Source organism: Phallusia mammillata, chromosome 2, assembly GCF_965637545.1.
Source record: "Phallusia mammillata chromosome 2, kaPhaMamm4.hap1.1, whole genome shotgun sequence".
In the NCBI taxonomy this organism is placed as follows: domain Eukaryota; kingdom Metazoa; phylum Chordata; class Ascidiacea; order Phlebobranchia; family Ascidiidae; genus Phallusia; species Phallusia mammillata.
In genome coordinates this window covers 21,606,627-21,627,102 of record NC_137253.1, presented here as the reverse complement: position 1 = coordinate 21,627,102, position 20,476 = coordinate 21,606,627, and the positions used below count along the sequence as shown (strand labels likewise).

The 20,476-nt window shown below is 40.3% G+C and overlaps 2 protein-coding genes across 4 annotated transcripts in view; one reads left to right on the top strand and one right to left on the bottom strand.

The window, feature by feature from the left end:
- The window catches only part of LOC145215085 (uncharacterized), a 26,015-nt gene extending 10,683 nt beyond the window's left edge, over positions 1-15,332 (top strand). For both annotated transcript variants that reach the window (XM_080083734.1, XM_080083735.1), the window contains 46 exons: positions 21-210; positions 507-641; positions 741-857; positions 945-1,077; positions 1,222-1,419; positions 1,548-1,726; positions 1,866-2,076; positions 2,144-2,223; positions 2,285-2,439; positions 2,535-2,603; positions 2,665-2,739; positions 2,812-2,952; positions 3,021-3,125; positions 3,197-3,295; positions 3,430-3,623; positions 3,849-4,002; positions 4,067-4,239; positions 4,340-4,457; positions 4,533-4,653; positions 4,730-4,838; positions 4,926-5,220; positions 5,532-5,732; positions 6,020-6,124; positions 6,186-6,313; positions 6,378-6,488; positions 6,569-6,696; positions 6,767-6,888; positions 6,992-7,203; positions 7,534-7,683; positions 8,004-8,222; positions 8,338-8,518; positions 8,583-8,868; positions 8,961-9,103; positions 9,169-9,262; positions 9,340-9,473; positions 9,546-9,695; positions 9,757-9,903; positions 9,965-10,100; positions 10,437-10,855; positions 10,916-13,038; positions 13,132-13,244; positions 13,323-13,607; positions 13,683-14,016; positions 14,130-14,229; positions 14,344-14,575; positions 15,092-15,332. In XM_080083734.1, coding sequence (XP_079939860.1) covers positions 21-210; positions 507-641; positions 741-857; positions 945-1,077; positions 1,222-1,419; positions 1,548-1,726; positions 1,866-2,076; positions 2,144-2,223; positions 2,285-2,439; positions 2,535-2,603; positions 2,665-2,739; positions 2,812-2,952; positions 3,021-3,125; positions 3,197-3,295; positions 3,430-3,623; positions 3,849-4,002; positions 4,067-4,239; positions 4,340-4,457; positions 4,533-4,653; positions 4,730-4,838; positions 4,926-5,220; positions 5,532-5,732; positions 6,020-6,124; positions 6,186-6,313; positions 6,378-6,488; positions 6,569-6,696; positions 6,767-6,888; positions 6,992-7,203; positions 7,534-7,683; positions 8,004-8,222; positions 8,338-8,518; positions 8,583-8,868; positions 8,961-9,103; positions 9,169-9,262; positions 9,340-9,473; positions 9,546-9,695; positions 9,757-9,903; positions 9,965-10,100; positions 10,437-10,855; positions 10,916-13,038; positions 13,132-13,244; positions 13,323-13,607; positions 13,683-14,016; positions 14,130-14,229; positions 14,344-14,575; positions 15,092-15,224 — 9,437 coding nt within the window. In that variant the 3' untranslated portion in view covers positions 15,225-15,332. The remainder of the gene's footprint in view (positions 1-20; positions 211-506; positions 642-740; positions 858-944; positions 1,078-1,221; positions 1,420-1,547; positions 1,727-1,865; positions 2,077-2,143; positions 2,224-2,284; positions 2,440-2,534; positions 2,604-2,664; positions 2,740-2,811; positions 2,953-3,020; positions 3,126-3,196; positions 3,296-3,429; positions 3,624-3,848; positions 4,003-4,066; positions 4,240-4,339; positions 4,458-4,532; positions 4,654-4,729; positions 4,839-4,925; positions 5,221-5,531; positions 5,733-6,019; positions 6,125-6,185; positions 6,314-6,377; positions 6,489-6,568; positions 6,697-6,766; positions 6,889-6,991; positions 7,204-7,533; positions 7,684-8,003; positions 8,223-8,337; positions 8,519-8,582; positions 8,869-8,960; positions 9,104-9,168; positions 9,263-9,339; positions 9,474-9,545; positions 9,696-9,756; positions 9,904-9,964; positions 10,101-10,436; positions 10,856-10,915; positions 13,039-13,131; positions 13,245-13,322; positions 13,608-13,682; positions 14,017-14,129; positions 14,230-14,343; positions 14,576-15,091) is intronic.
- The window catches only part of LOC145215086 (eIF-2-alpha kinase GCN2-like), an 18,598-nt gene continuing 13,451 nt past the window's right edge, over positions 15,330-20,476 (bottom strand). For both annotated transcript variants that reach the window (XM_080083737.1, XM_080083738.1), the window contains exons 28-33: positions 19,022-19,201; positions 18,403-18,633; positions 17,471-17,667; positions 16,285-16,507; positions 15,896-16,065; positions 15,330-15,781 (exon numbers count right to left, since the gene is read on the bottom strand). In XM_080083737.1, coding sequence (XP_079939863.1) covers positions 15,724-15,781; positions 15,896-16,065; positions 16,285-16,507; positions 17,471-17,667; positions 18,403-18,633; positions 19,022-19,201 — 1,059 coding nt within the window. In that variant the 3' untranslated portion in view covers positions 15,330-15,723. The remainder of the gene's footprint in view (positions 15,782-15,895; positions 16,066-16,284; positions 16,508-17,470; positions 17,668-18,402; positions 18,634-19,021; positions 19,202-20,476) is intronic.

The following is a 20,476-nucleotide window of genomic DNA, read 5'->3' as shown; positions in this document are numbered from 1 at the left end:
CTTGCATATTTGTTCTATAGGCGCAACTTTAGCCCTAACAGAGAAGGTGTTCTCCACCAATGAATGGATGAGGATAAACGTCGATGCATCTCCACCTAACGCAGGCTGGAAATACAATTGGAGTTTCGTAAACGTTGAACGCAATCTAACTATTCACAAAGTTTTCTATAACAAACCTGACGCCACTAACACCTTTACTGAATCTGGCAGGTAGGATCATGCTTAATTATTATTTCTCGTTTTCAGTACTTCATATGTTAAACTATCAATATTGAGCACATTTATCCACTCAAAAATATTGGCGTCTAATTATTCGAACTTTAGCTATACAAGCATTTTTGCTTTGAAAATTAAAATGGCGACTAAAAACGTATTGGTCAATAAGTATCGGAACCGCTTTGCGAACTAATTAAATACGGCACTTAAAACTGTTTTTCGTTTGGTGTTTTCAATGTACACTAGCGTTATCTTTGTGTAACGCCTCTTTTTACCACATTTGCCTGAAGGTACCTCGTACAAGTCACCGTGAGCAATAACCTCAACGACGTCACATCGAACTCATGCAACATCACATTACTCGACCTTATCGAACCTTTCTACATAAAAGCCCCAAAGGCTGTTCAAGCTGGTAAAACGTTCACGTAAGTTAATTTCAGTGTTTACGCCGTTTTAAAATTCAGTGTTTACGCCGTTTTCGTGGAATCAATAGCGATTGTATTTTGAACTTTTTTGATGTACAGGGTGGAGTCTGCATTGTACAATATGTTTGCCAAAGTTCCGGATGCAAGCAGACGTTGGACTTTCGGCGATGGCACAGAAGTTTTGAACAAGTCATCCACTGAACACGTTTACACAAGGTAAGAGTTTGCATAAGATTAACATCGTTTAATTAACCTATTCACTCGTCAATAAAACGATTAGTAAGAGATTTTTTCTGTTTGTAGCACTGGGATTTATACTGTGACGCTTTCTGTATGGAATTCTCTGAAGAATCTCACAGAACAGTGGAAAGTTTTTGTCACTCAAGCGGAGTGTCCACTCCCCGATGCAACACTTTCTACAATTCCGTCCCAAACAGTAAGCCCCTTGTTGTTAACTGCAATGATTCCTTTAAAAAGGGTTGGTCTGACCTGACTTTTTTGCTGTTTTTTTTGTACTTGTTGCATACCCTTTGCATCGTTGCTATGCTTAAAGACATTTCTAATTATATTTGCTTTCTAGTCGCGTTCGCAACATTTGTACGTTGAAGCATCTGTTGATTTTGATTGTCCTCAAGTTAAATCGATCGAGTACTTGTGGAAAGTCAGGCGAAGATGGACGTCGCTTACATACTCGAATCCGATATACAACAGCACTGAACAGATTCTGCACCTTCCCCCTGGCTTGTTAGATTACGGAATATATGAAATATCATTTAACGTAAGTTTCTGAACCAACATGTTGTTTTGTGCACAAAAAACAATCATAATCCTTGATTTATCTTTTGCCACCCTTTCATAATTTTAGTCTGATTTTTGTCCTATTTGCGATTTATTTATGTTGAACAGGCAACGCTCGTGGGTACTGTGCTTTTTGCAACTGCGAACTCTCTTGTCCGAGTTGAACCAGCAAAATTGGTGGCGGTCATCGATGGCGGAACAGAGAGAAAAATATCACGTCAACAGGATCTCAACATTGACGCTTCTGGAAGCTTCGATCCTGACTACCCCCAGCAAACAAATTTCAAGTAAAAGTGGTTAATATTTTTTGCAAGTAAAACCATAAAATGTTTCAATCAACAGACAGCCTGAAATGCAAATTCTGGACTAAAAGCCTTCTACTTGTTGTGGAAAAATATTTATTTTTGCGGTCGTTGATATTTTTAGATTTTCGTGGGAATGTCACGTTCTACATTCGCGTGGAAAGTCGTGCTTCCGTGATCTTACCAATCAACCTAGTGAAAGAGCGTTTCAACCAGTGGCAACACCGATGCAGCGGATTGCATCAGATTTTCCCAAAGGAATTTTATTTAACCAAAGCGTGCTAAATATCCCTGGTCGTTATCTAAGCGAAGAATCGGATACTTTTGTTTTTGTGGTAAATTTCCTGCAACGCATAACTGATATGTTGCAACAAATGTATAGCAAACTTTTCTTTTTCTTAGGTAAATATAAGCAAAGATGGAAGATTACCCAATTACGCAACTCTTGTTGTCAAGACGACCAGTGAAGACGATGTTGCTAAGTAAGTGTTCGTGTTTTGCATGAAGATCCAAGTTCCGTTAAGTAACATTAATGTATCTTAGTGTGGGAATCCGATGTCCTAGCTGCCAGCAATCTTCAATTAACCCCCAACGAGAAACGTTAATATTTGCTGAATGCCATAACTGCAAGGGCGGAACCGTGAAATACTCATGGACCATCAGTTTGGTTGACGACGGAGCTGACGTGATACGAAATGGTATGACAAAAGTAGTGTTTTCAGTGTAACTAATCGAGTCGGGTAAAGCTCATGAATTCCAAATTTCGTAATTTGTTTTGAATTTTCTTCCTTAGAGTCATCTGACTGTGTACCCCCCAGTGGCAAAGGATGGCTTCCATGGTTATCTAATTCGACAAGCAATGGTAAGCAACTATTTCTGTTTTCAATTTCATTTAAGCTTTATGGAATGTAATTTTCTGTCAGAGTCACTGTCATTGTCGGATGTGAATGAAGCCTTTCTAAACCAGTCAAGTGGTCCACAGAACAAACCAGAGCATCGTGAGTTTTGTTGTTGAATTTAGGCATTGTGCTATCTGCCGTGTATGTTAAGTCCGACGAAACTGTTTACAGACGACGAAAATTTTACTGGAGTTCTTCCATCTCACGAGTTTAATGGACGCGAATTGACCGGAAACGGATTTCAGCAAGATGACGGAATAAATCTCAATCCAAGTATGGCCATTAGTTCTTCGTGGGAGGATCTAGGCCAAGGTTGTGTTGTTCACTATTGTAAACCTTGTTATAACTATATGGAAATTTTAACATTTGTTCTTGTAAAGATTTTCCTGATGCCTCATTCGACCAAGATAGTTTTCAAGATCCTTATGGCAGCTATCAAGCCTATGGAAACGATCTTGCACAACTTTACAACGCAATGCCGTTTGGTGAGTGTACTCCGACAACTTATAGCAAAAGGCGTAAAAAACGGCAATATTAAACAGTTAGTTCGGTATAGGTATGTATGAAGATAGAAGACAAGCAGGACCATCTCCAAGAGAATCTGATCCCGATGAACACACAACTGGCGGTAGAACAATCCAAAATGGTATATTCGGTAAGCATTTTAGGATTTAAATTAAAGCAATACAGTATACATTATAATACTTCGATATCTGGTCCTTTTTGAGTCAATTTTGCACGCGTAAAATTGTGTCGAATAGAAGAAATTTAAGCAACCACTTTGCTTAGGATTTAACACCGACCGATTGAGGACTTCAGGAGCTCCGGTTTTCACTGGAGGGGTGGGGTTGAGCTTAGATATGTTTCGTAATAGTGGACGACACTCACCTATGACTGGATTAAGTACTGCTCGTAACCCTGCACCCGACAAACTTATGAGCGCGAGTGCAATGAACAATCTTCCTTTGGACATGCATTATCAGGTATTGTAATACTGAAGTAAAATTGCATGGATTTAATGCAAAAAAATAGTTTTTCGTTTAGGATCTGGCGAGGCGTGTAGACTAAATAAATGGGCGTATCGGTAAATAGATCTTTAATAAACACTTTAGATTAATTGATATAAATTTTGGCCACATCACATATGCTCTGTTGTACATGTTAGCATTTTGCATTTCCTCATGTTTAATACCAATACTGGTGTGTAGGATTATGTCAGTGAGAAAAGGGATTTTGATGAAATGGCGCGGGTTCCTAATGTATCTGGTAATGAAAACAGCGGGAAAGTGATCGTGCTTAGAAGCAACAAGTTTCTAGAAGGAAGAACATATGCTATAACAGCCGACGTTACTCATCGTTCAGGTAAACAATCATTTCAAACATTTAACACATCACAACAGCTCTGAATTATCGGTGTTTTGCGCAGAATCAGGTGAAGTTTTAAAACGAGGAAGCAGCACTTACTATGTCCACGTGATCAGAGGTCCGAGTATGGGAAGCTGCAGTGTCGTGGCGAAAAATGATGGGAAAAATACTCACCACGTTCACTGCATGGGTTGGAAAAATGTTGGCCGTAAAACATCTGACCCAACCACAATGGTAAGGCAAAGTTTAATTTTATATAACAGTCAACCTTAAGTTAATCGTGTTCCAAAGAATGATTGGGCGGCAGAAAACAAACAACTTGTTTTAAATTTAGGACAAAACTATAAACTATGAAATTAAGTACAGTCTGGGACCGCACGGCAAAAAGAGGACGTTATATTTTGGGTCAAATTACGAGAGGTCTTTCACATTGCCGGAGTCGGATGAAGAAGGTATAAACCTTGCTGATTGTACTTAATGACCATTCAAGGTCCATATTTTACTGTCTTTTGTCTACCGAATTTTAGTGTACGTTCACGTTACTGTGTACAACAGTGCGGGAGTTTCAACCAAAGTGTGTTCCTTTCCGGCCAACATAACCAGTACAAAGTTTTTGGATTTACGGGATAGGCTGGACTTGCATCAAGTGTGAGTAACAATCGTAGCCTATACCTAAATAAATCTTTGCGAAAACATTCAACCAAATGTCGTTACTTTTGATCAGGTATCTTCTGGCTGTTGGAAACACAAGTCAACTTTATCACCTGATGTTACGCGATGATGATAACGCTATACTTGGTCTTATCAATGTAATACTAGATTTAATGCCAGAAGTAAGTATTTTTATTGTTTATTACCTTAACAACTAAAATAGATATCTAAAAAAATTGCCTGATCGAAATTTCGTTATTCTTTTAAAGGTTGCGAAGCTTCAACAGCTAAGTGAGTCTTCAATAAAATATAGAAACATAGTTAAAGAAGTGACCAGCAACTTGGTGAATGCTCTTTCCAACTTCCGCTGTCTTCGTATGACTGCAAGTTGCGACATGCTCGAGGCGTTATCGCGAATTTTAAAGTATCGGGATTTTATGGACGACAACGCAGTAATTCATGCTGCTAATCTGCTATCCGGTGTCCTGGCTAGAAGCAAACTGTTGGCCAACGACGAAACACGACTACCAGGAAACCGAACATTGGCAGTGTGGAATCAAATCGGTGAGAAGCTGGTACTTTTACAAGAAGAGACAGGCCAATACGTTTATAAAGAACAAAACGTTTCAAGAATCATTATTGTAAAACCCCAGCAGCAAGTAAAACCTAACAGAGAACACATTTAGGCCTGTGTTCTTGTTTACTAAGGGACTTCAAAAGCAGTGGTAGTGCGCAATCTCTTAATGGAGCTAATGGTGTTTTTATCGCCCAAAATATTAGGACTTGGTTTATGCAATCAAAAAACTAATAGAATCTTTCTTCAAATCGCTTCAAAAAGCGGTAACTTGTTGTTAAAATAGTTTTATTTTTGCCAGGTGATGAAATCTCGAAGTCTGGTGTTGTAAATGAAATCATGAAAAACGCGATGTCGGCACTCAGTCACATGATTTCATTCAATGCGACGTTACGGGAAATAACGGGGGAGGAACATCGACGGCGAAGAAGTTTCAATGGTGAAAGTGATGTCAACAATCTCATTGCAAATGTCGAGGAAAGCTTACGTGACTTCTATTTAGGTAAGTGAAAGATGTTATTGTCTTAACTAGCAGTTCTCAGACTAGGGTATGCGGTCCCTTAGGGCAAGCTATTTAATCTTGCTATGAGAAGTGGGAAAACCAGCTATTGTTTTTTTTTTAATATACATGATGCTTTCACGAGTCTTTGAGATATTGACAAAAGGACCGTGATGAAAATGAAAGATTAAGAATTAATTTTAAATTAATTGTTGTAATTGTATGTACTTAGTCATGTGTGTTTTTCTCTGTGTGTGTTGTTTTTATTCAACTTGTATTGTTGTGTTTAGATCGGGTCAAATATAGAACCATGATGTTTGGTCCTTGCCGAGCACATTCTGATCAACTGCACATGTTGGTACAATTGGCAAATCGGTCAATAACTTTCAATACCGGTTAGTATATCAAAACTACATTGCATATTGGGAATATGTTTCATTACCTTCCGCATTTCAGACGAAGAAGCAACAGCGGAAGCAGAGTTCCCCCCAGAATCATACAAAAAGAACCGTACATTGTTTCAAACTGCAATTGCGTACACGAATACAATTCCGTATAGATCTGATAAGAACGTTTCAACAGAGGTATGCAAAAAATTGTCTTTTCCGAAACAACGGATTTGTGTGAAAACTTGACAAATTGTTTTAGATGAGCAATGGCGCTATTTCGATGTGGGTTATGGATGAAAAAAGTGAAGAGGTGCATGTCAAAAATCTTCGGGAGCCAATTACTATTGTTTTACCCACACGAACGGAAAAGGTATATTTGTACAAAAACATTTCTGCGTTTTGCCCCGAAACCCCAAAGCCACTGCAAAGTTTTTTTGTATTTTCTTGCAGAGAAACACTTCCCAATTATTTTCAAACAAAGTCATGCAAAACAAACTGTCACAACACGATTTCTATGTGCATGACGTCGACAGCATTACGTGGCACATCAGTTTGAACCTTGACGAAACTTCAAAGAGGTAAATTATCTAGTAGTTTGCGACCCTTGTGTTTAGAATCAAGCAAAAGTCCAATTTGTTTGTTTTCCAGACCCTTTCCAGTCGCCATCACACTAACCGATCACCCATTGGCTGCCGACTATCCACTAAACGACACACAGATTGTCACTAGAGCGACATTGCCCAAATTGTCTCGCACAACTGACAAAACTGGTACGCAAATAATTGCAATAGCCAAGTTAAAAAATGCAGCGTTAAAAAAATTCGCTTACTTTTTAGGCGTTTGGAAAGATAAGCATAATCCGTTTTTCCGCAGGCAAAAACCACAGTGTCAAGTTTATGCTAAAACCGGGGTCCTTGCTGGCACCGGGACGGTTTTATGTCACTATATTTAATCCGGATATGCCGAAAACCAAACTGAGACGTCGCGCCACCATTCCAGTGATTCCTTACAATCTTAGGGTGTGGGGATCTGATTGCTATCATTGGGCAAGCGAGCGCAACGTATGGAACAACAGTGACTGCAAGGTAACTTGAATAAAGTTTAACATATGCTTGTATTAAATGAGAATTGAAAATGGTTACAAGTAACAAAATCAATTAATGATTAGACATGGATATTTGAAAATATGAAATAATAAGTGGCATTGTTAGCTCCTACAAAAACATAGGATAAAACATTAATAAAACATCAATACACTAAACACAAAAAAGTGAAGTCCAAAAGGGGCTAATACTTGTTGAGTACAAACACTCTCTCTGTTTTATAAATAGTATTTTCAAAGGCAATGTGCTGTAAGATCAGAAATTTTTGTCAATGTGTCGAAAGACTGTTTTAAAGTAAGTTGTTGTTTTTAGGTATTGAATACCTCAACGTTTGAACAAACTATTTGCTCGACCACTCATCTTTCTACATACTCAAGCTCGTTTAAGAACATCGAAACGATTTTACTGATGCGAGATTTTATCCTCATGACGCAACCCACCGCACTTTCTCCATGTTTGACTGTACGTTACTGTGTTGTTTCTTTATTGTTTGAAAGTGACAAGTCTTCAACTTTGTTCAATTGATATACACTTGCCTTCAACTTTAGAAATTGATCTGCTTTTCTCCAAAATTTTGTGTGCCCAGCCAACCAAAGTTATACTGGGCTGAATAACCATACAATGAATCGCATTTTGCCCGCAAAACAAATTATTTAATCTCATAACATTGACAATAACAATAAATACCAACATACAAATGTGTCATATAACTAGGCAAACTCTTTTTGTTAAAGTTAACCTACCATGTGTAACTAATGCTATACCCTGCATTACACTTTCAGGTGGTGGTGGCAGTTGTTTGTTTCTTTTTAACTTTCCTTGCTATACATCGCTTCGTTTTGCGTCGCCCGGACACGAACTCAGATTACGATGAAATAACGGGAACTTTGAGGTCACCAGGATTGGGAAGCTGGTTGAAGTGGATGTTTGGAGCGGACGACAGGGGAGCTAGTGGAAGAGTCCCAATTGTTCTCAAAGACAACAGGCCAGACCATAAACAGGTGAATATGGCACACATTATCTTTTTATAGACGTTTACTTTGATACAAAAGTCTTATCAAAAGTATCTCACAATTCAGTAGGCTATAGTCATTACATTTTATCTTTCGTGTGCAGATTTTTGAAGTGACAGTTCACACTGCAAACTGGCCAGGAAGTGGGACTTCGTCGATGGTTAACATGCTAATGTATGGACTGGATGGGAAATATGAGGCACGCGAACTTTGCGCTCCATCAGAGTACGACTCTTTTTCCCCAAATTTACGATCTCCAACTAACTCATGCTTTTTTAAAACAGGTCAATGCATTTTACAAAATCACAAATCTCGAAATAAAAAATTACCACTGTACTTTATTAACAGGCTCTATCAAAACGTTTATCGTGACCTTCAAAAAGAACCTTGGGTCATTGTGGAAGATTTGCTTCTGGCATGACCACAGTGGTCCGCGACCCCGTTGGCACCTGGACTACGTCATAGTTCGTGACGTCACGTCCGGTGAGCGTTGGTTTTTCCCGTGTGACACGTGGTTGGCACTGGATCGTGGTTCGAATCGAATCAGTCGCGAACTGAGAGCGATGGAAAGCAAACCGTCTGTGCTGAGACATCTTGCGATGCGCGCAAAGAACATGATTCTCGATTACCACAGGTAAGCGTTGCAGTTAAACATTATTTTCTATGGTGTGTTAGAGCTTGATATTTTATCAGCAACTTAATGAAAGACCAATTCTGTTGTTTTAGCATGATTTCCATCTTGGCTTGTGCTCGTTGGGGAGTCCTGACAAGAGCCCAGCGAATCGTACACATTATGACTCTTTGTATGGTGATCTTTACTCTAGCATCTGTCAAAACTATCCTAGAAGAGTCAGACATGTATGCATACGGTAAATTAAAAAAAATGACTCTATAAGATGAGCGATTATCTACTACATTGCGCTTCTACGTTTAGATGTTTCGTGCTTTAGCGGTGAAAACCTGCTATGGGGTTTTATCATTGGGGCAGCTTCGTCGGCCATATTACTTCCAGCTCAACTGATTTTCAGGTAACCATATAGTGATTGTTTACAGTTTATTCAGTGTAATCCGTAAGAGGGCCTGCAGTAACCATGAAACATTTCAGATTCACGAAACAGGACGATCGTATATCTGTAATGATGGAGGACAGCACGAGTAACAGCGCTATATCGCCAACTACCAACATGTCACGAGTTTCTTTACCAAATAAATCCGGCAGAGATCTGTACAGCGGCCACGGTAAGTTTGAACGACGACCTGGATCAAATTTACTCAAAACCATGCTTTGATTGACGGCATGTTAAAATTCAGGTGGTCTGCATAAGACGGCGACGGTCACTCACAATTTCGCAGAACTGGACGAGATTTTAAGTGAGGAACAAGAAATGCCTAATAAGTTTGTTACCGACTGGCTACAACGTAAGGAATGGGCAACAACTAGTAGGCAGAGCATTAACAACGGTAAAGCATTGCAATATAAGGCATCTAAATACTGTATTAAATACATTAAATCTGCGAACAGAAATCAATGACCAGTGCACTACCGGCCTTCCCGGTAGCGTAACAAGTCTCGATACGAGCGTTAGTTCTTATGACGAGGAAATAGCTCGATGCATGGCGCATGATACGTCTGCTTCTACCTGTCCAACTGATATAAGATGTGACAACGGTAAGTTATAAATAATGTTACCAATGCACAGTATTAACGTTGTAATCGTTTTTGTTTCCAGAGAGACACGCCCAAACTGGGAAAAAAGATGGCGAAAATTCGACCTATTACCACGATTCTGTGTTGGACCAATCATTTATTTCAGTTGGAAAGAGCGTCCCTTCAATTTACGTTGAGGATGCGGTGCACAATGACGAGTAAGTTTCTCACAAATATTTCTCAAGTGTGTGCATTTCACAATTACACAGTTTGCAACACAAAAAAGATCATTGACTTGTGCAGTAAACCTGCCAATCTGGTGTAATTGCAGCGCGTTTAGTCCTTCATTGTTTTGCGCTACATAACGTTTTAACGTTGCGCAGCTATTTCCTGCTTGTTTTTTCCCAGTGCAGTTGTGCCGATGTGTGTTCTTTAACCAAGCGCAAAAAAACAACAACTCACCAGTGCTGTCCTGAAAATGAACAAATTCAAACAATGCAATGTTACACTTTGTGCATCTGCATTCAATTTTTTCTGTATCATCAATCTTACAGAATACAAGAAGCAGATGATTCGGCAGACAAACCTTCCCTATTTGCGATGGACGGGCCTGAGTTGGTTCCTTGTGAAAAACTTGATCCAATACACCAAGCCAAAACTGCACCCCTGCCTCGTCAATGTAGCTTTATAGCCTGGGCTTATTACGTCGCAACGCTTTTAATCTGCGCTTTGTGTACGGTCTATGGAGCTGAAAAATATCTCGTGGACACGGACTTTGACCGATGGATTGAGACATCGTGTTTTGCTCTGTTCTGGACCGTTGTGGTTATCGAGATCCTGTTTGTATTTGTTTCCACATTTGTAGCGACTCTTCGTAGCTTTTTATCCCGATCTAGTGAGCAAAGCACTCTCGAAGAACTTTTTCCAACTGTAGACTCCGCCCAGGTGGACGATTACGCTTACAAATATTACAGTAAGTACATCAATGTAAGTAGAAAAATGTCAATACTATAACGGTCTGCTCTATCTACAGGCGAATATGGAGTCGTAAGTGATGCTGACAGTGACACGATTACAGAATCTGAAATGAAGATGCGCCTTTCGGAGCGACGTCGCTCCAGATACCTTCGCAATATGTTACCGCCGTACGACGAGAAAGGCAAATGGAGAAACAAAAACCATCCATTGCGCAAAACAGCAAAACAAATGCGTCGATCTGCCGCCGCAAAGAGAGCCTTACTCGCTTGGTGTGGTCTTTTCTTTTTGTCTTTAGTTTTGGTGGCAATCACAATCTCACAAGACGCTGGAAATCAGGGAAGGTATGGGCATAAGAGTCACGTGACCAACTTGTTTCACGGCCGTTTTTGCCTCGCTCAGGGCTACCTGCTTTCTAGCAATTGCTCCTACAATGCATCTCAGTCAAATTTTCCTGATATCGCTAATCACACTGAATGGAAAAGCTGGTTTCAACGTTCATTTCTACACAGAAACGAAAACTTAACGGCGAATCACGAGACTTCTGTGTTGCTTGGCACTGTCAAAATGACTCTTTATCGCCGCCATGTGGCAAGTAAATGCGATCACTTGACGGAACGGATGAAAAAGATTTTAAACATGTCCAGTTGCAAACCTAGTGCTCAAAACGTGTCGAAATTTTATCAGCACCCAGCTTCCAATACGAAATATGAAATTAAAAACACCATGCTTCTCGATTTCCTTCACCCATCGGCATTCGAGAACGTCACTATTGTTGGTGACGCAGTGAAAATAGATTTGCTTGTGTACAATACGATGACGAAACATTACACTACGGTGGAAGCCTTCACGGAATTTCCATGGGGAATTCACCCTTACCGCAACCGACTGCAAGTAAATTCGGTCAACCTTGAAATAGCGAACTCAAATGCTCGGAACGCTCTTACATTCTGTCACGCTGTGTTGGTTGTATGGGTGGCATGGAGTGCAGTAAAGCAGTTTATCATCATCATCACTAACATGGCTGTGTCCAAAGAGCAAAGAGAGGAATTGTCCAAACGTTCACTTCTACCCACTCACGTGTTTATGAAAGTTCTCAGCTTTGCTGTTTGGCTCGTAATCGTTCTGTATCTTCTTTCCTCGACGATCTTGAGAGCGAACTTACTCCAAACGGCCGATTATTTCACAGTTACAGGACATGCAGGACGGAACTATGACGAGTTTCTGCAAGCAATTTTGACAAGTGAAATTGTATCTCGGCAACTTTTGGCCGCCTGGACAGTTCTTGTTGTTGTTCAGTGCATTAATCTCATTGTTTCGTGGCACGGATCAGGAAGTAAGTTTACAAAGGCTCTTTCGGCTCTGTGCGGATCATTCAAGTCGGACGCTTCCTCTGTATATATTCTGTTTGCCGTATTTCTGTTTATTCTTAGCGCGGTTGGTTATCTCTTTTTCGGCACCACTTTATTTTATCACGCCACTGCCAGCCAAGCATTAATGCGGACCACCAGTTGGTCAGCTGGAGTTACCAAGACTGTAACAGGAAAGTCGAACCTGGAAGAAGCTAAGAAGCGATCTGGAATCCTGCTAAGCATTCTCTATTTCGGCTTCGTGTTCATCGTGATGCGAGTGATAATGAAGGGTTTCATCGTGTCTTCGTTTCAGCGAAAACTCTGCTGTACAAAACGAGGCAAAAAGAACAAAGATGACAACCTTTACACTAAAGCAGGCAAAAAGGGGAAAACATTGTCAACCAGTACCCTAACACAAAGTAAAACACAGCGCGCTACGCCTTCAACAAACCGGTACGTGCTTTTCAGTGACATGCTTCATACAACCTGGCAAGAACTATCCAATGGTGTGAAAATCATTGTCGCAACGCTGTTTTGTGGAAATGTCCCGGGCGCGTTCCAAACGGTGGACGCTGAAACTTCGTCGTACTCGCAACAATCTTCAAGTCGCGAGTCCGTGCGAACGGTCAGTGATCGAAAGTTCTACATGGCAGAAAGTAGTTTGGAAAAGCGAAAGCTTGGTCCGCTTGAGGTTGGTGTTTCATCTCATGGAACCACTTCGGGATTTGTTGAGGGAAGCACGTGGGGCGTAATAACTCCGGGGTCTGATTCGATGTCAATTCCTGCTTCAGATGCGTACGCTTTGTCGGGAGAAGCAGCCATGTCAGAGGTGAGTACTTTCATATGTCAGCTGAGAAGGGTTTGAACAATGTATGGCATATACTTTGTAATGAGGTATTATGACACGGTTACTTTTACACAGGCTGAGTTACAAGTTCGTGAGCTTTGTCAACGTGCGACAGAACTGATTGATGACGCAATGAGCAATATGGATGATTTTGAGATGCCTAACGCCGAGAAACTGACTAAAACAATGTGAGTTCGTCATTTTGTGTAATGCTACAAACCTATTTGAAGACAGCATATTGATTGTTTTGCGTGTTTGTTTTTCAGCAGCAATAACTCAGTCAAGTTTGACCCGGAAAGTGAAATCTCCAAACTATCCCGTCAGCTGGCTGATTTTGTGCGTCGTCACGGCGATATAGATGACGATGCAGATACGGTTGTTACGTCGTCGACCTCAGCGCAGGATATCAACTCCCCATGGTCGTTTGTGGATGACAACGAATCCCAAGCGAATAATTCAAAAGCTGACCGTGATCACTCGAGCACCACGTCCAATAGTTCTCTAAGATTTGGTTCTGAAGCTCTTCTTTATTCGCAGAAACCACTCACCAGGTAAGCTTAGTTGCAAATTATATCAGGGCAGTATTGCATCAGGGCATTGAACATTATTTTTTTTTCTTTCTACAGCTTGTCAAAACTAAACACATCCACTAATCAGGAAGCCGCAGACCATGGTTCACAATCCTCAGGAATTTCGACAAAAAGTCCAAAAGAACATCGCACAACAAAAGGCGAGCGTGACAGATATCAAGACGTTGACCAACCCGGTGCGAAGTTGCCGAAGAATGGGTCCAGTAGTGACACATCAGAACAGCAGGGTCTTACCACGTTCAACTTAGCATGTCACGATCGAAGACTGACCCTGTTGAGGCAAAAACTGGCAAGGCGAGCGGCGGGTGTCCAACAGACTCCCGTCGAAACTCTGTCCTCTGTTTCAACAGAAAGCAAGAGCAGTATTGAGGTATGTCACCTTGTTTCCAATACGCTATTTTTTTCAGAAATTATTACTGCGATGAAACTATTTGTGTGATTAAGTGTGGCGTAAAATATACTTAATTTTCCTATGGTTACTAGGAACAAAGTTCAGATGGTAATGGCGGACGAGTCACCTTATGGCAAGCTTTAATGAGAGCAAAGCACAGACACAAAAAGACCACGATAACCCCCATGAAGCGTAAGTTTTGCTCTTTTCAACTGTAATTGCAATACTATTATTTTTCTACGCCACTTGCGTCCATGCCACATGCTTAAAAAAGTCGCAACCACAATTTTATTTTTGTCCCTGTAGCTCGTCCACTGCGTCGTTCGCAAACGATATTTGTGAACGCTAAAAAACTTCCTGTTTGCAATTTCCTTCCGTCTTCAAACACATCGGATACTCACAAGACTGGAGGAAGTTCCGAGCATACTCCGAAGTTCGCTACAGCTTTTGCAGCAACTGAACAACCCGCGGCAGAAGTTAACCCGCTTTGTGAAACACCAGCGCCAAACCGCCAACCAGACTTCTGCGAGGAAGAAAGGTAAAAACACTTATCAAAGTCTTTGCTATGAAACAGCTACGTAAATTATTGTTTCTTCGAATTCTTATTATGTTACTTTCTTGTATAACTTGCCTATACTAAGTAAAGTTGCCAACAGTCATATTTAACTCACACTCTGGAGCGCTTCCGCCCAGAGTTGTAAACGGGCCTGAAATTGGAGCCCAAAACCCGGCCCGAATCGTTTTTGAAATGCCTGTTTGGGCCCAAAAGTTTGATTGACAGGCTTATAGAACCAGGAAAGACCAAGACAACAAAAACAATAGACAATTGGTCATTAACAAGGCGTTTTAGTGCTTTTTGACATTAGGTCATGTCCAGCAACTGGCTACTTGTGTAAAGTCCGGCCCGAATCCGACCCGTTTTTTCGAAGAAACCTAAGCCCTAACCCGGCCCAAATGGTAAATGGTAGCTGCAGCGCGTTCAATCATGATCGTGCAATTGTGGCGCTAAGTTTTTCTTTTATCAAGCGAGATAAACTCAACTAACTTATTGCAGAACGATTCCTGGTCTTGTTCCTGAAGACGAATCTCCGTCCAGTCACCGAGCAACAGTAATTACAAAGCGCACAGCTCTCATCCGAAATCGTTCGGTTCCAGCCAAATTTTCCACCTGCGAAGATTATCCATGAACCTTTTCCTTTAAAATTCATTGTTTTTCCGCTGTACGTATCGCAGCTCGTTGCTGTATTTATCGCCGCACTTCTCCAGCAGAAGTATTAAATATTTGGAACGCGCAAGCTGTCTTGGTGTATTGCAGCTACATTTTGTCGAAGGGTTTTGTGAATAACGCAAGGGTTGGGAAACAATAAGCACGACAATACAACAGTGGATTGCAGAAAATATACACGCCACGAGCTTGGTCCAAGACAAAAGTCGAGAAACACAGACACTTTTAGATGATCCTCATTACACAAATCAAAGCAAAAACTGGTAAAACACAAGGTAGCAACAGTGCAAAAAAGTATGAAGGAACGACTGCTGTGATCAAAAGCAGTGGTTGATATAAAATGTATAAGGCAACTTGCAACATAAAGTTAGTTCCAACTGTGTGGGAACACCGCAGGTTTGCAACATCTGGAAACGGCTTGGAGGCAAGCAAAGGCACCAATGGTAGTTTTTTTGCATCAGCTACACTAGCAGATAGTAACCATCGTCTTTGTAGCTGTATAGGATTACGAACGGAATTCTAAAAAAAATAGAATATGATCGTTTTCATGTAAGCTATACTCAGTTTAAACGTTTCGTCGATGTGGACACTTTTCAAAAGGTGTAGAAAACAACTTTATTTTTTGTGACTTACTGCTGTGCAAAGCTGACTTCCGATATCCTTTCGGCAATATTGGAAATATATTTTTTGTACCGCGGGTTGTCCTGTGTGAATTTGGCCACAGACGTATTAAATTCTTCTTCCGTGTTTCGAACATCCAACGAAGTCGCCATGGACTTTAAAACGTTTGAGGGAAGCTCGACCTAAAAGCGTTTTTTTAGGATTAACAACAATAAAAGATGCAATGTTGTTGTTTTTTCATTTTAAGTCTGCTCAGGAATTTACACATTTATAGCCACAATAAAAGAAAAGTTTCAAGGACAACACAGCCGTTGGCGTAAATTACTGCTGATAGACAGAAAACAAGAACAAAGACGGCCTTATTAGTTAATGTGAAACACCGCAAATACCAACAAACTTACTGCAAATGCGCACACTCGAGTTTTATTTGAGATATGAGAGAGCAAAGGCAGTGATGAGAGTTTGGTCCGAATTTCGTAGTCAATCCTTCTGCGGACATTGAAAGCCAACTTCTCTGGGGCAACAACTTCGAGGTTTAGTTGCCGCGTTCCTCCGTGATGCGATGCACTGTTCTGAGATGCTTGTGCGTCTGATGCAGTGGGGTAAACTGTGCTGGACGGTTTGCTACAAGTAGAAATGTTTATTTGCTGTTGTTATATCGGTTGTACAAAATGGCGCTGCCAATTGGGTGATACAAACCAAAACAAAACACAATTGCAACGGCTGTTCTTAATCTAATGTGATTCTTTGTAGCAGCATGCGTTGTCCAATAAATGATGGCAGCTCTTGTATTGACAATACTTTTATGCTGTATTAAATTATGCATATGTGTGTAGTGAAGGCGTTAAAATCCACAAGTTTATGGTGGCCGTGCTATTTGTAAGCATGCCAAATACAAAAACAGGTAACGCGACAAACAAAAAACTTACATACCTTATTTTAGAAAACTACTTTGCAGTCGGGGCAATACATGATAAGTTTCAAACAGTGCACAACCTATACGTTCTCATCAGTACATATGTCCAGTTTGGGTATTTAACAGGCTTTGTGAGGTTTGGTTTATCAGCCTGTTACTCCCGACAAACTGGAGTGCTGTGTAGTACAGCAGCACGTATGAGACCTTGTAAGTCAAAACAGTGTGAACTAGGGATGTGCCAAAACTGCAAATGTTCTGTTTGGTCGTGCATTAAAGTAAAATGCTCGGTGCTCGGCCGAGCACGCTCGGTGCATTATGACGTCACAAAAAATCCCCTTTCTACGTTTTAGCTCTACAAGGTCTCTTCCGTCACCGGCGGTGTTTTATTAAGCTGTACATGCCCTTTAAGTACGCGTTTTTCCACTATCTAATACATTTGAAATATCATTCGTTTTTGTTCATAGACACCCTTTAGAACACTAGTTTCGTATGTTAGCAGGGCATGAATATGCAAATTTAACGATCGGGTCAGTTTGTGCAACTGCTCGGCCGAGCGCCGAGCACCGAGCATTAAAAACAGCGATGCTCGGTACCGAGTAATCGGGTTCTGGCTCGGCCCGGCCCATCCCTAGTGTGCACTGTGTGCAGCTTACTTTGAAGTAAATACTTACACAACGCTGTTTATGGAGGTAGTGTCGTCCACATGTCCGATTTTCTTATTCAAATAGTCCAACAACTGTTGCACAGGGACTTTGCGATCGCTTGACTTTCCGTTCGTTTCGCCGTTCAACGATTTTACTGTGGCCATTCCGCTCTCCTTTTCGGTGATGTAAACAAGATGACTGACGCCCCGTTGTTGGGCAAATTCCTAGGACAAAAATCGTAATCCACAGTAAACAACCACACATTTATTTTCCGGTTTTTGGCAAAACTAATGGATATAATCACTTATGCAAGAAAGACTTTAGGCCAGGGATGCACAACATGCGACCATAGATCAATATTTTTATGCAGTCGTGGGCATGCATTGAACCCAACTTGACATTTCGCATCTAATATTGGTACCCCGGAATATTAAGGCGCTTTATATAATAAGCAAATATATATGCGTCAGATTTGCTCATTTGTTTAAACACAATGCAAAGTACGTAAGATATAGTTTAGAGTTTACATTGAGGAATTTACATCGCAGATAATAACATTTCAAATATTTTCATCGTAGTGATTACATGGCAGATAACGTTATCGTGGTAACTATATCGCAGACAATTTCTTCGTTGGATTTTTTTACTAAAACACGTTGGACTTCTAACAGGTAACACAAAGAACAACAGTATGAATAGCGACGATACGAGTTATCAGCAAATCGTTCAGTTCATTCTATGAATTAGATTAGAAATCAAATCTGACTATTCGGCACAAGTGCGTAAGATATTATGTAATAAATCTAATAGCAATTATATTTTATAAAAACAAAAACCATGGGCGAGCTGACAGCCGTTGGTGAAATAAGAACCGGTGATGTGACCGTCGTTAGCGAAAAAGTTGTGCACCCCTGCTTTAGGTTAAAATTTACGCCTTTAATTCGCCAATTCAGTTTTACCTGCATATCTTGCACAGAACTCTGTGGATTTCTGTCATATGGAGTTTCAGCAGAGATTCCGGCATCCCACAAAGACTTAAGGATTCCCAGTCTTTGGGATAGAAGCTGGGATCGCCCTATGGCACAAACTAATACATCGATCGAGGAATGGCGAAGTTTTCTGTCTTGATCTGATTCCGTATTATTTTGTGCCAGCGCTTCTTTCCCCGTTGTCACAACCGATGCCACAATCTGCACAGAGTGTCCAAAAAACCAAGAGCCTACTTTATACACTCACAACAGATATTTTCATTTTTTTCACCACAAATATAAAGACCTAAATAGTGTGCAAAAGCGACATTTAAACTTTATTGTCAAAAGTTATCGATGCCATGTTTAAACAATTAAGCTGTATTAATATAAGCCAGCAACAACCCTTACATTTTTAAAAAAAAGTGCCCAATAAAGTGAAAACCTTTGCCTAAAAACGAACTGCCCAATCTTCTCTTAGTACACTTTTACATTACTGTCAAAACTAACTTCTAGTCATTTTTCACCAAACTAACCCTACTGTTGCAAAACTCCGTCTTACAAAAACTGTTTTAAATATTGGTAGAAAACACAGCTTAACGCCACCCACTTTTTCGATGGCAATGCTGACACCTGTCACGTGTTTCTGTGGATTTTTGCTTTCATCCATTGAACCGTTGAGATTGTCAAGTCTCAAGTACGACATACTTTCGACCAAAACATCGTACCTTCCACCAACTGCAAGAATATCGATCGCAGTGCGCTTCTTTTTCTGAATTTCCGCTGATACCTGGAAAGGTCAGAAATTCGTATTTTTCTAAATTGTAGAAGTAAAAATGTAAAATTGAAATTTTGAAATGTGATCAACGATCATGCAAACAATACAGTGACCACCGTAAGATTTAAAGCTTGCTTAATTTGTTTATATTTTAGAACATCACGAAAAGTCGAATTGTTACAGCAGCTTGTGTCAACTTACACATGTCAACTAGAAGGGTGGCTCAGCACATATTGCCATTGCACATACACTATGTACACTTTGTTTAATAGGTCCCATATCAGTCACTGTCTTTTATAGCCTTAATTGTTTCTGCAAGCAGAAACTCATGGGTCCCCCACACATGCAAAGTTGTAAATAATGCATTTTGCAAAAAAAAATATGATAAATGTTGGTGCTATCTGTTTAAACAGGGCGATAAAAAAGTCTGCAGACATAATCATGCTATATGAGGTACAAACTATTCAAGTCACATTCAATTCTGCAATTGTTTGCAAAATTTAACCATTGCAGGGGTTAATGAGGTAAATGGTGGGGCTGCAGAGCAAAACTCAACAATCAACACCCCAAAATAGAATATTGTAAAAAATTCTAAATTTCATGACATTGTTTAATAAGTTAACCCTTTTTAAGGGGCTAATGGGGTAACTGATCGGACAACAGGGTAAAACGTCAAATTCAACACCTAAAAATGCCATATTGCACAAACTGTCAAAATTTCATGCAACTTGGTCAATGTTTAGAAATTACACCCACTTAGGGGTTACTGGGGTGAAGGTGGGACTCACAGGGTAAAAGAAATCAATGGATGATGTATTTTATAAACTGTCCATATTTCATTAAATTTAGACATTGTTTAAAAAATTCACTCATTTCAGGGGGCCAGTGGCATTAATCTTGGGGATGCAGTGTGAAAAACTACAATTAATACCTAACTATGGCAAACTGTCCATATTTCATTAAATTTAGACATTGTTTAAGAAATTCACCAATTTTAGGGGGCCAGTAGGGTAAATATTGGGGCTACAGGGTGAAACACAACAATCAACACCTAATTATGGCACAAAGAACAAACTGTCCAAATTTCATCCAATTCGGACATTGTTAAAATTTTTACCCATTTTAGGGGGCTGGTGGGGTAAATATTGGGGCTGCAGGGTGAAACACAACAATCGACACCTAATTATGGCACAAAGAACAAACTGTTCAAATTTCATCCAATTCGGACATTGTTTAAAATTTTACCCATTTTAGGGGGCTGGTGGGGTAAATATTGGGGCTGCAGGG